Raw genomic sequence first — 13,335 nt, 5'->3', positions numbered from 1 at the left:
TACCTTGCGGGCACGCTCCCGAGTCCAGCATTTGCGTCCATAGATGCAGAATGCCGGACTTGGCCCCGCCCCCCCGCATCATTGGACTTGATTGACAGCAGCGGGAGCCAATGGCTGCACTGCTATCAATCTATCCAATCAAGAGAAGAGACAACGGGCAGAGGGGAAGAGCGCGTCTCCGGCGTGTGAATCACAGGAGTGAGTTTGGGGTGGAAGAACTTGACTGGCCTGCACAGAGTCCTGACCTCAACCCGATAGAACACCTTTGGGATGAATTAGAGCGGAGACTGCGAGCCAGGCCTTCTCGTCCAACATCATTGTCTGACCTCACAAATGTGCTTCTGGAAGAATGGTCAAACGTTCCCATAGACACCCTCCTAAACCTTGTGGATGGCCTTCCCAGAAGAGTTGAAGCTGTTATAGCTGCAAAGGGTGGGCCAACTCCATATTGAACCCTACGGACTAAGATGCCATTAAAGTTCAAAGTTGTAAAGGCAGGCGTCCCAATACTTTTTGTAGTATAGCGTGTATACAGGGCAGTCCTCCACATCTAATTCATAGTCCTAGCGGTAAAACCTAAACACCCCCGGGTCTCTTGATGAGCCCTGGGGCGAATCAAGGGGCTCTGTCATTGTCACGGCTGTGTAGATCTTCCCTGAGGTTGTCTGATCTGTATACTGTATACATCAGTCATACAATTCTCCCCGGAGTGGGTGCCGAAGATTAAGAAAACATCATATTTCAGAGCCGAGGAGATATTTTTAAATGGTGGAAAATTCCCTGGAGGATATTCTGGTATCATTCCAGTCCGCAGAGCTCAGGATTCCCAGAGCCACATCTGCTCTCATTCCTTAGATATCCCACCGGCGGGTTTTAATCTTATAAGGAATTATTCAGAATGAGGGACCCCTGGAGAAGCTAAAGGGTGGCTTCATCTTCATTGTGTGCTCTGGTCTACCTAAAAGAGGAAGGGTGTGGTCAATGAGACAGTAAAGCCATCTGTAGACCTGCAAGGGCGGCCAAAGGTGAGTGGAGGAGCAGGATCTGAATAGGATCTGCTTTGCTGGCTGGTCATGTGATGGTGTCATCATTAATGGTGGACAAAGGTCATCCATGAGACCTGCCAGGGCATGTAGTGGTTGGTGGGGGAAGTAGGATCTGACTAGGATCTGGAAGTTCGGAGGATGGGTCTATGAACAAGAAAACTCTGCTTTTGCCAGTTCATGTGATAGTGTTGGCAATGGGGGGACTAAGGTCATCCATAAGACCTGCAAGCGTGAGCAGAGGTTGGTGGAGGAGCATGGTCTGATTGAGATCTAGAGGATCAGTGGGTCTATGAACAGGAATGCTCTGCTGTGTCAGGTGGTCATGTGATGATGTTGGCAATGAGGGACTAATGCTGTGTGGAGGAGGGCAATCTGACTGGCATCTGGAAGAGGGGGAACAGTAGGCTGGTCCATGAGGAGCACTCTGCATTGCAATGGGGAACTATGATCAGTAGACATGTGCACAACAAAAAAATGTGTTTAGTTTAGTTTTGTTTCTTTACGTTTCCTTTGATTCGTAATTTCGTAAGACGCGAGTTTTTATATTTGGACTCGTTCGTCTGTTCGTAACAGATCTACTTTGTTTGATATGAAATGATTCGTAATTCCGTTAGTCTAATGATTTGCAACTTCGTAAGACGTGAGGTTTCATATTTGGATTTGTTCGTATTTTCGTAAACGAAATTACGAACACACGTATGAAAATACGAACATACCAAATTATGAAGAAAAGATTGAAAATACAAAATGTAAATCATTTTGTTTATAGATGTCATTTTCTTTCTTTTACTGTTTTGGAGATTCGTATTTTCGCGTGTTCGTTATTTTGCTTATTCGTAATTTTCAGATTTTGGTTCTTTCAGCTATTCGGATGTTCGAATTGATCTGAATGTACGAATACTAACAAATTCGTATGAAAATCTATTTGTTACGAACCGAATCGCACATGTCTAATGATCAGTCATAGTCCTGCTAGAGCAAGCAGAGGTGGGTGGAGAAGGGGGATCTGGCAGGGGGAACAGTGGGCCAGTCCATGAGGAACACTCTGCATTGCAATAGGGGACTAAGGTCGCCCATAGACCGTCCAGGGCGAGAAGAGGTTGGTGGAGGATGGGGATCTCAGGGATCAGTGGTCAGGTCTATGAACACGAATGCTCTGCTTTGTCAGTTGGTCATGTGATGGTGTTGGCAATGGGGGACTAAGGCTGTCCATAGACCTGCCAGGGTGGAGAAGGGTGATCTGCCTGGGATCTGGAAGGAGGGAACAGTGGGCCGATACATGAGGATCACTCTGCATCGCGATGGGTGACGAAGGTCCTCGTAAGACCTGCAAGTATGGGCAGAGGTTGGTGGAGGAGCAGGATCTGACTGGGATCTAGAAGATCAGGCCTGCTAGAGCAAGCAGAGGTGTTTGGTGAAGGGGTATCTGACTGGGATCTGGAAGAGGGGGAACAGTGGGTCGGTTCATGAGGAACACTGTGCATTGCAATAGGGGACTAAGGAAGTCCATAGACCTGCCAGGGTTGGGAAGAGGTTAGTGGAGGATCTGATGGGTATCTGGAGGATCATTGAACAGGAACGCCCCGCTTCGCTGACTGTTCATGTGGTAGTGTCGATCATGGGGAGCTAAGGCCGTCTTAGGCCTACCAGGGCGAGTAGAGGAGGAAGATCTGATTGCCATCCAGACAAATCTGTGGGCAGGTCTTTGAACAGGATCACTTTGCTTTGCCGATTGTTCTTGTCATGGTGTGTTGGCAATGGGGAGCTAAGGCCATCAGTAGACCTGCCAAGGCCATGAACAGAAATTCTTTGCTCTGCTGAATGTTCAAGCAAAAATAGGGGAGGGGGAGGCTTTCAGGCACCTTGTATTTTATAGGGGAACAATGGTGATCTGGATGGACTTCTCTGGTTGGGAGGGCCGGTAGGGTTGGGCCCTCTTCTACATGTGGCGCTTCCTCTTTATGGTGGTCGCATATATACAATAGACCTCACCTATTGGCTCACAAACTCATGTCTGTGAGTGTGGGGGGGACAATTCTCAGGGTGAAGGGGGACTTCACAACACATTGGACAATCCTCATATCTTCCTCCAAAGATGGGCATCGCCGGAAGCTGTTTCTGGAACATAGGAGATTTGGGAATGTGTTTTGTGTGTGTGTCTCTGGCCGAGACCCAACTGGCTGAGTTGGATTCTTCCAACCAATAGCTTTTGTCTCGAGGGGCTTTTGTGATGCCCCCCCCCCAATCCATTCACCAACCAAGAATGCTAAGTGCCTGGCTGTCCTGTTTAGCCAGCTAAACAAGTTTATCAGAATTTCCTCAGATTTTCCTGATCTGCTCACATGTTCCAGGTCAGACTTGGAGAGTACTGAAGCCAGCGGACCAGCATGACTCCCAAGTAGATAATCTATTCAGGAATGGGGGGAGGGGAGGGGAGTTTAGCAAAAAATAGTTCCTTCCATGCGATTCTTTTTGGCACTGTCCTGATATTCTGTTTACTTGGTTTTTAACTCCTGCTCCAGAGAAGCAACGGCTTCCATACACTGCACTGATGATGGCCAACAAGCCTTGTCCGGTGTGGAATAAATGGCTCTGTAATATTGGACTGTATGTGGACCATCTGTGGGTTCAGAAGATTCATCTATTTTTTGTTTTTTTTTTTTGTTTTTTTTTGTACTTGTTGAATGGATGTCTTCTGTCACTATTTGCTGCTGACCAGCCATCCTGCATTGAGTGCTGCCCCCCCATGGGCATGAAGGGATGGTTCACTTTTCTCCACCCACTAAATCCTTACAGGAGTTAACCCCTTACTTCCGGGATTTGTGATGGGAGTAAGACTGTCAGATCTCTTCTGTACTTTCTTCTGATTACATTTTTGGTTCCTTTTGATCCGCCTCACAGTAACCCATCTGGTCGCAATACGTGTTCTGGTTCCACATAATGAAAATAAGAATGGGACTAATTTATAGTAAATAATATAGTAATGTAATAAAAGCAATAATAGTAAATGTAATAGTAATATAGTAGCAATTATATTATGAATAAAAATGTTATTATTGTAAATAATCTAGTAATAAATACAAATAAATGTTAGTAGTAAGTATAATAATGGTAATTAAAATAATAATTCTTATTAATGTAAATAATAGTAATAAAATAATGAAAGTAAAGTAGTGATAAAAGTAACTGTTATAAAGGTGATTATAACAATGGTAATATATTATCATAATATAATTGTTATTTATTATTATTATTATTATTATTATTATATAATAAAGGCCCTTAACATGCCTAGCGTTCATGCGTGTTTAGAAACATCAAGCGTTTTTTTCTGCTGTGGGATTTTTTTCTGGCTATTGGTTCACAGCAGTGCGGCTTTGAAATCGTGATAACAACAACAATTATATTTATTATATAAATAACCTATAAATATTTTAAATGATCTTTAAAACATTTTAATAGAATAATAATATTTATTATGATCACGATTGTAGTCTTACATAATATTATGTTCTTTTATTATTTTATTATGGTGATCATCATTATCATAAAAATAATAAACCACAATAACTTATTATTATTATTATTATTGTGATCATCATAAAATAGCATTTATGTAGTAATAATATTAATATTTATAATTATTATCATCATAATAGTATAATTTATATAATAATAGTTATGGTAGTTTAATAATAATAATAATATTATTATTTATTATTATTATTATTATTATTATTATTATGTTTACAATTATTAGCACAATTTCAAAGCCACACTGCTGTGAACCAATAGGCAGAAAAAAAAAAAAAAAAACCCCACAGCACATCCAGGAGAAGCAGCTTTTTGGCAGACAAAAAAAAAATGCTTGATGCCTCCTAAACACGCATTAACGCTAGGCGCGCCAATGTCAACGGCCACAATAAGTTGTTATTCTGGCCAATAAAATGTATTAACGCCCGAGCGCTTGACGCGCATTTTACAAACGTCAGGTTTTTTTAATTTTTTTTTATTATTATTATTATTCTTTCTGCTGGCTGCTGCCAGGAGGAAAGGCATCTAGGAGAGTTGGCAAAACGTCCAGTGCCCATGAGGCCTTGGAAATAATCGAAACGCGCATTTCTGGGAAGGCAGAGGTGTGAATGGGGCCGAATGTGTTGCGGCGCTCCACAACGCGTGGCAACTTATTAACGCACGTTTGTGGTGTGCTGCATTGAAGAAAAAAAAATAAAAAAATACAGGCGCGTCTTTGGTACAATCGCACGTTCGTTCACGTGCGTTTAAAAATGCGCATGAGCGCAAGTGCGTCGTTGCCTTGTAAAGACGTGAACCTTGCCTAAACTCGGCCACTGCGTCTGGTGAAAATAGTTTTTTTTTTTTTTTTTCCCCTTGTACCCCCCCCCCCCCCCCCCCCCCCCGCCCCCGCTACTATGAAATGGTACAACGGGGGTCATTCACATGGAGCTGGTGTGGGAAGTTGTGGGAAGTGTTGTGTCTGCTCGGTCCTGGGAGAGGCAGACGGAGGAGGAGGAGGGGGGAGAAGGGAGGGTGTGGGATGAGAACGAGGCCCGGGATCTGGAGTAGAGGAGAGCCGGGTGTAAATGAGGCTTCCCACTTCCTGCCGCTGAATCCTGAGGACGGGACGGCCGGCCGAGGGGGGGGGCGGCGAAGGGTTAAACGCAGGTATTGTGCGTCTGGGCCGCTCTGCGACTCCCATCTATGAAAACTGAATCGCTTTTTATAAAGGCTTCTTCTTTACGACTCGTAACCCCTTCCTCTCCCTTCATCGCCACCCTTTGTGGTACTGCGCCGCAGTCTAGGTGTCCGCTTTTACCAGCTGCGCCTACTCTCGTTCTTTCTGACTCTGTCCGCAGACGTTGGAGACGAGTCAGCGATACGTGAGACATCGAGAACTGGCCAGCGTCTGGTGATTGGTTGGGGTGTTTTTTTTGGAAGGGGGGGGGAGGTAGCGTTCTTCCCTGCGATCGTTGTCAAATGAAGGTCGCACACGTGCGAAGGAACCAGTTCCACTGACCAAAAAAAATCGCCCACAGACGCAGTGGCGCAGTACGCGGCGGCTCTTTCTCATTTTTGGGCTTCGCAACATGCGAGATTCAGATCGATCACGGAGATGTTAAACTTTGTCTGCTCTGAATCAGTCCGCTTGTCACTCAAGGGGTTAAATCTTGTGCCAGAAGTGGATCACCACACACACGTTACAATCTGACCGTATAATCGTTGTGCAATCTACTATAGATCTTCCAAATTTCGTTACTATGAGGACCTACCTTTTATCTATCATAGTTAGGTTGTATCCATTCAGGCGGACTCTTGTGCTACATAGTTGTTTAATAGATCTAAAGGAGATTGTAATGTGTTCGTTACTATAGGACCTACTTTTATCTATCAGAGTTAGGTTGTATCCATTCAGGCGCGACTCTTGTGCTACATAGGTTGTTAATAGATCTAATGGAGATTGTAATGTGTGTGGTGAGGTGAGCATACATATGTAGCACAATCGCCTGTCTGATTGGATACAAATTTGATAGGTTGGTGTGGGTTTTTCACATAGTTTTGGTACTCCGAGGACGTTGTACAGAGATTGTACATCCGATTGTATAGTGTATGGCAGCCCCTTTCTGTCTGTGAGGATGAATGGTGAAAGCTCTGTTTGGACTGTGATGGCAATACACAGATCTCCTATGAGTCGGTTTACCATTTCGCTGTACAAAATGCATTGTGATAATATATGATATTGTGCTTTGCAATACAATTCATGTATAATTGCCCCAATGCCCACATACTGACACGGCCAATCACCGAAACCAACTGGGTTGTAGGGCATTGCGCTTTTTTTTTTTTTTTTCTGCTGCCAGCTGAGAGGAACCCCCGGGGTGTCCATGCCACCAGCTGGGAGGAAGGCTTGGGTGTCATGCCGCAGCTGGGAGGATCCTTGGGGTGCCATGCCGCCAGCTGGGAGGATCCTTGGGTGTCCATGCCGCAGCTGGAGGAACCCCCCGGGAGTCCATGCCGCCAGCTGGAGAACCCCGGGTGTCCATGCCGCCAGCTGCGAGGAACCTTGGGTGTCCACGCCGCCAGCTGGGGATCCCTTGGGTGTCCATGGCCAGCTGAGAGGAACCCCCCGGGGTGCCCATGCCCGCCAGCTGGGAGATCCCTGGGGTGTCCATGCGCCAGCTGAGAGGAACCCCCGGGTGTCCATGCTGCCAGCTGGGAGGATCCCTTGGGGTGTCCATGCCGCCAGCTGAAGGAACCCCCGGGGTGTCCATGCCGCCAGCTGGGAGGATCCCTTGGGTGTCCATGCCGCCAGCTGAGAGGAACCCCCGGGGTGTCCATGCCGCCAGCTGCGAGGACCCTTTGGGTGTCCATGCGCAGCTGGGGGGAACCCCTGAGTGTCCCTGCCGCCAGCTGGAGGAACCCCTGGGGTGTCCATAGCCGCCAGCTGAGGGAACCCCCGGGTGTCCATGCCGCCAGCTGAGGGAACCTCGGGGTGTCCATGCCGCCAGCTGAGAGGAACCCCCCGGGGTGTCCAGCACCCGCTGAGAGGAACCCCCCGGGTGTCCATGCCGCAGCTGAGGGAACCCCGGGGTGTCCATGCTGCAGCTGAGAGGAACCCCCCGGGGTGTCCATGCCGCCAGCTGAGAGAACCCCCCGGGGTGTTCATGCCGCCAGCTGGAGGAACCCCCGGGGTGTCCATGCGCCAGCTGGAGGAACCCTTGGGCGTCCATGCCGCCAGCTGGAGAACCCTTGGGTGTCCATGCCGCCAGCTGGAGGAACCCTTGGGGTGTCCATGCGCCAGCTGGGAGGAACCCTTGGGGCGTCCATGCCGCCAGCTGGGAGGAACCCTTGGGGTGTCATGCCGCCAGCTGGGAGACCCTTTGGGTGTCCATGCCGCCAGCTGGGAGGAACCCTTGGGGGTCCATGCCGCCAGCTGGGAGGAACCCTTGGGGTGTCCATGCCGCCAGCTGGGAGGAACCCTTAGGGTGTCCCTGCCGCCAGCTGGGAGGAACCCCCGGGGTATCCATGCCGCCAGCTGAGAGGGGTGCCAATACTACCGTCTGAGAAGAACCCCTAGATTTCCAATGCTGCCGGCTGAGAGGGACCCCCTAGATTTCTAATGCTGCGGCTGAGAGGGACCCCTAGATTTCAATGCTGCCAGATGAAAGACCCTGGGGTGCCCCTATCGCTGATATACTGTTGACACTCAGGAGGAGGCCTATACTATGGGCTGCAACAGCTGATCCCCTACTGGAAATGCTGTCCGCTTGGCTGTTTTGTGGCTTCAGTACTTTTTCCAAGTCACTGATTATAAAAAAGAAACAATCGAATTCCAAACTCCCCATACACAGGAAGCATTGAAGCACAGGACACCATAACAGCCAGCAGCAGGTAGCTGAGCAATGACTCTTCTCTATAGATCTGAGAGATCTTTTGGCTAGGTATGAGTGGTCACATGGTATGTGCTGTATCTCTGGGTGTCGCTTCTCAGAAGGAGAACAATGGGGATCAGACAAAATTTTTCCTGCTGTCTTCTTCCTTCTCCCTCCCCAGCCTTCCAGTGTCTGTCGGTGCTCCAGAGCCACGAGATCTTCTTTCTGGATGGAGTACCTGTCATCTCCCGTCTATGGCTTCCCAATCACTGCCCACACACCCACCAATCTGTAGGCGATTCCAGCCAGCTGATTGGTTCGGATTGTATTACCGATCACTGATTTTATATCTTATTCTGTTCATTATTGAAACGTCTGCTGGTCTCCAAGAAGGCAGGAAGGGGGCCGCGCTACAGAACATGTAAAGGGGCCCCGATGCGGGACCGTAACGCTCGCTTCACACTGCTGGAACCCCCAAATCGTGCGACTCGCTTACGATTTTCCTTGCGACTTTGTGATTCAACAGTGCAGTCGGTGGCACTTGAATTGCATCGCAGAAAAGTAGTACAGGATCCTTCCTTCTTTTTTTTTTTTTTTTTTTTTTTTTTTTTTGAGTCGCATTGATTAAGACGCCACCATTAAAATAAATGTGTTTTGACTTGTCATGCGGCTTTGTGCCGCAAGTCGCATGATAAGTTGCAGCAGTGTGACCTGGGGTTAAAAAAAGGCTTTGTGACGGGAGTAAAAGGTCCCAGGATCAGCAGGAGGGCCTTTGGTTTGGCGGTAAGGGCCCCGAAACTGATGGAATGGGCCCCAGGACCAATGGAAAGGGTCCCGGTGGTCTGTGGGGGGGGGGGGGCGCCTTATGGTTTCTTGCACCGTGGCCCTGAAGGTTCTAGTTATGTCTCTGCCGCTTGGCAATGTACAGTCAGCAACGCAACGCATCCAACATGAATGAAGTGTCACTTTGTGCACTTTGCATAAAGTTTAAAAAAAAAAAAAAAAAAAGGGGGGGGGGCGGAGCTGTTGATGCAGTTTAGTGTGTGGGCAGTGTGAACCCTTCAATGCGCTCTACAGCATTTTAAACATGATGCGCAGCTGCAGGTGTGAACAAGCACTTGGATCATTACTTGGTTATAGCGCCACCTGCAGGAGTAGGATGCCAAGTACAAAAAAATTAAGACATCCCTGGGGGTGGCCCCTGCTGGTGGCCAACCTTCCACCCCCCCCCCCACCCCCAACACAAACACTGTGAAACAATCTACAGCAATGCAATCAAAAACGTAAATATTTACACACAGAGGAAGCAGCAAACCAGAGTACGGATGTACGGATGTTATGTCCTCACTGGGTGCAGAGATGAGGATTGTAAGGTGAGTACTAGTTTTTTTTTTTTTTTTCCCCCTTTCAGACATATTGTGGCGTTCTGCGTTTTTAAATAAAAAAAAAAGTTCAATTTTCACCTGGCGCTAGGCCTATTGGAAACATTGTATTTTGGGTTGTCATTGCGTCCCAACTCGACCCAACGCACATGTTGTTGTTGTTGTTGTGGGTGGGTCCTTCCTTTTTATAATGGAGTCAGTTGATGGTCTCAGCCGGTTAGTTTTTCCGGTTATCGGCAGACAAATGACAGGTGGAACAAGGAGGTATTGTGTGTTCTCTCTCTCTCTGCGAGCTTCCCCTAAACTCTCCAGGAAATTTCAGCACAATACTTCCACCTCTAGACTTCCTTTTAAAGAGCTCCACCGCCGTGTAGGACGGGCTGTGTGCGCCCCGTAGAGGAGCAAGAGCGAGGGTCGAGCGATGTGTGCGGAGAGGAAGGGGGCCCGGAGGGGCCAGGAATTGGGGTCAGTGCTCAGGAAATGACTTTTATGGTGTCGTTCCCCCCCCCCCCCCCATCCGTCACTTAAAGTGGATACAATGTTTCTGGCTGAAGTCCCATTGACCCCCCCCCCCCCCCCTTTGTTCCCGCAGGTCTCCATCCATTGTCAGTAATGGGGATCCCAGAGGTCGGGGAAGGTGGAGGGCCACGGCAACATCGTCCGCAGAGTCTGAGCAAAAAACGTGAGTTTATTATTTTCTGATCCTATAATGCCGACATATACCGCAGTGCTGTACAGAGAACACTGAGCCAGTCTCTGTACCAGAGGAGCTTACACTCTAATGTCCCCTCCCCCACAGTCACACACTATTATTATTAGTTATTATACAATTATATAGCTCTGACATATATCGCAGCGCTGTACAGAGAACACGGAGCCAATCGCATCAGTCTCTGTACCAGAGGAGCTTACACTCTAATGTCCCCCCCACAGTCACACACTATTATTATTAGTTATTATACAATTATATAGCTCTGACATATATCGCAGCGCTGTACAGAGAACACGGAGCCAATCGCATCAGTCTCTGTACCAGAGGAGCTTACACTCTAATGTCCCCCCCTCACACACACTTAATAATAGGTGACTGTGGGGGGACATTAGAGTGTAAGCTCCTCTGGTACAGAGACTGATGTGATTGGCTCCGTGTTCTCTGTACAGCGCTGCGATATATGTCAGAGCTATATAATTGTATAATAATAATATTTTAATTATTATACAATTATATACCTCTGACATATACCGCAGTGCTGTACAGAGATCACTGAGCCAATCACATCAGTCTCTGTACCAGAGGAGCTTACATTCCAGTGCCCCCCTCCCCCATCACACATTTTTGTTTTTTCCTTATATCTCCCACACTAATTATGTGGTCACAACAAATTCAGATGCGGTTGCTCATCACCACTTTATCCCCAATGTCCTCGGTTGCACTGCTCAGAATCTACAGAACACGAGCAGGAAGAACCTACAATAGCTGACAGACACGTGCCACTTACATCAGCAGATCGCTCATCACATAAATACGTTGGGTGAAACCTGCCCTTCAAATCATCATCATCATCAGCATCATCCTTTAATTTACATTCCAGAAAAGGCTTGGGGTGTGTCATCATAGACTAATTCCTAAGTTTTTGCTAATGTATGCTGACGGATGGCGGTTGAAGAAGTTTTTGTATTTCAGGTTTATCGGGTTCTCGCAGCTTCGGAGACGGTGTGATTTACGACGACGTTCCCGGTGAGCATGAAAGCCAGGATGGTAAGTGTGGCTGGCTTCCTGGGGCTTTCATGGGGACCAAAGTAGTCCTGGTGGGGGGAGAGGGTGGAGCCAATAAGCTCTTCCTTTTTTTTTTTTTTTTTTTTGTATTTTATAATACAATATTTCAATGTCTATTTGGTAATCGCAAATTCCAGGAGAGGGAAAGGGGGGGGGGGTTTATATATAATTATATAAATATTATATTATCATAAAAAAAAAAAAATATATATATATATATATATATATATATATATATATATATATATATATATATATATATATATATATATATATATATATATATATATATATATATATATATATATATATATATATATATATATATATATATATATATAATATTTACTTTTTTATTTAATGATGATTATTTTATTATAATAACCGTAAAATTTTTATATATGTCTTATAATCAAAAAGTATACATTTTATAAAAAAAAAAAATTATATGTATGTGTGTGTGTGTATATAATATATATATATATATATATAATTTTTTTTTTTTTAAATAAAATGTATACTTATTGATTATAAGAAATATATAAAAATTTTACAGTTATTATTATAATAAAATCATCATTAAATAAAAAAAGTAAATTATATATATATTTATTATTATTATTATTATTTTTTTTTTTATTTAAATGATGATTATTTTATAATACTAATAACCGTAATTTTTTAATATATTTCTTATAATAATCATTAAGTATATATTTTATAACAACAATTATAAAATATATTCAATATATTTTTTATTCATAACAAAAATTTTATATATATATATATATATATATATATATATATATATATATATATATATATATATATATATATATATAATATAATATATATAATATATTGGAATTTTAATGGAAAAGAAATAGTTCTTTCAATATGGAGGCTCAGCACCACATGTGGGTGTTACCTATGCAAATACAGCCTGCCTAGAAACACCCACCCATCCAGGTGTTTTGATATTTGCATAACTCCTCCTACTACTTGTATCAGGGCTGAGGCCGGAGGGCTGCAATGTTTTCAGGAAGCTATGTACAGGCCCCTCCCACCAGCCATGATCTGCCTGCATTGCATAGAGAAGCACAGAGACCCAGTGATGACCTCACTGGGTGTAAAATAAGGTGTGTAATAAAAAAAGGTTTTATTTAAAATTCTCATTAATGTTGGTTGGGGGGGAGGAGACGGGAACAACCAAATTATAAGTCGGATAAACTCCAGCTTTAAGGGACTCACACTAATTTCTATAGAGGGGCTCATCTCCTTTTTGTCCTGCAGGGCTGGGACACCACCTGATCTATGAGAACGTAGGCTTGGCGGGGGACTTCCAGGACACGGGCTGGAGCTCCAGCGAGTTCGAGAGTTACAGCGAGGACTCAGAGGAGGAGGTGGAGGCCAAGCCCAAGCCGGCCAAACCCTTCGTAGCGTTCCAGCCAAAGGTAACAACGCGCCATTCCGCCTGCGGGCCGCCATGTGCTGCGTATGGATTGGGCTTGTTCATGAGATCCAGTGCAATGGGCAAGCAATCGGCCAATCAGATGCCACTGATAATCAGAGAAGGCGGATTCCTGCCGCTATGGGTCGCTGCGATCGTTGGTCGCCACCAATGGGGGGAAAAGAATTTCCCGCTGACGGTTGTCGCAGAGACAGGAAGTGTTAGGAAATTCCAAATGTTACTGTTGTCACTAGAACAGGAATGGAAAGGAATTCCTCCAATGGGGACGCCT

General features: G+C 45.5%; 1 protein-coding gene across 1 annotated transcript in view; it reads left to right on the top strand.

Moving 5' to 3' along the window:
• LOC141110276 (rho guanine nucleotide exchange factor 10-like protein) overlaps positions 1–13,047 on the top strand; it is a gene marked incomplete at its 3' end in the record, with an annotated part of 15,985 nt that extends 2,938 nt beyond the window's left edge. The window contains 3 exon segments of the mRNA XM_073601564.1: positions 10,409–10,498; positions 11,501–11,575; positions 12,887–13,047. Of these exon segments, the coding sequence (XP_073457665.1) occupies positions 10,429–10,498; positions 11,501–11,575; positions 12,887–13,047 (306 nt within the window).
• Positions 13,048–13,335: the final 288 nt, after the last annotated feature.

This window comes from Aquarana catesbeiana, linkage group LG10 (genome assembly GCF_042186555.1).
Source record: "Aquarana catesbeiana isolate 2022-GZ linkage group LG10, ASM4218655v1, whole genome shotgun sequence".
NCBI lineage: Eukaryota > Metazoa > Chordata > Amphibia > Anura > Ranidae > Aquarana > Aquarana catesbeiana.
The sequence above is the reverse complement of the archived record's forward strand: the minus strand, read 5'-3'. Positions and strand labels throughout refer to the sequence as shown.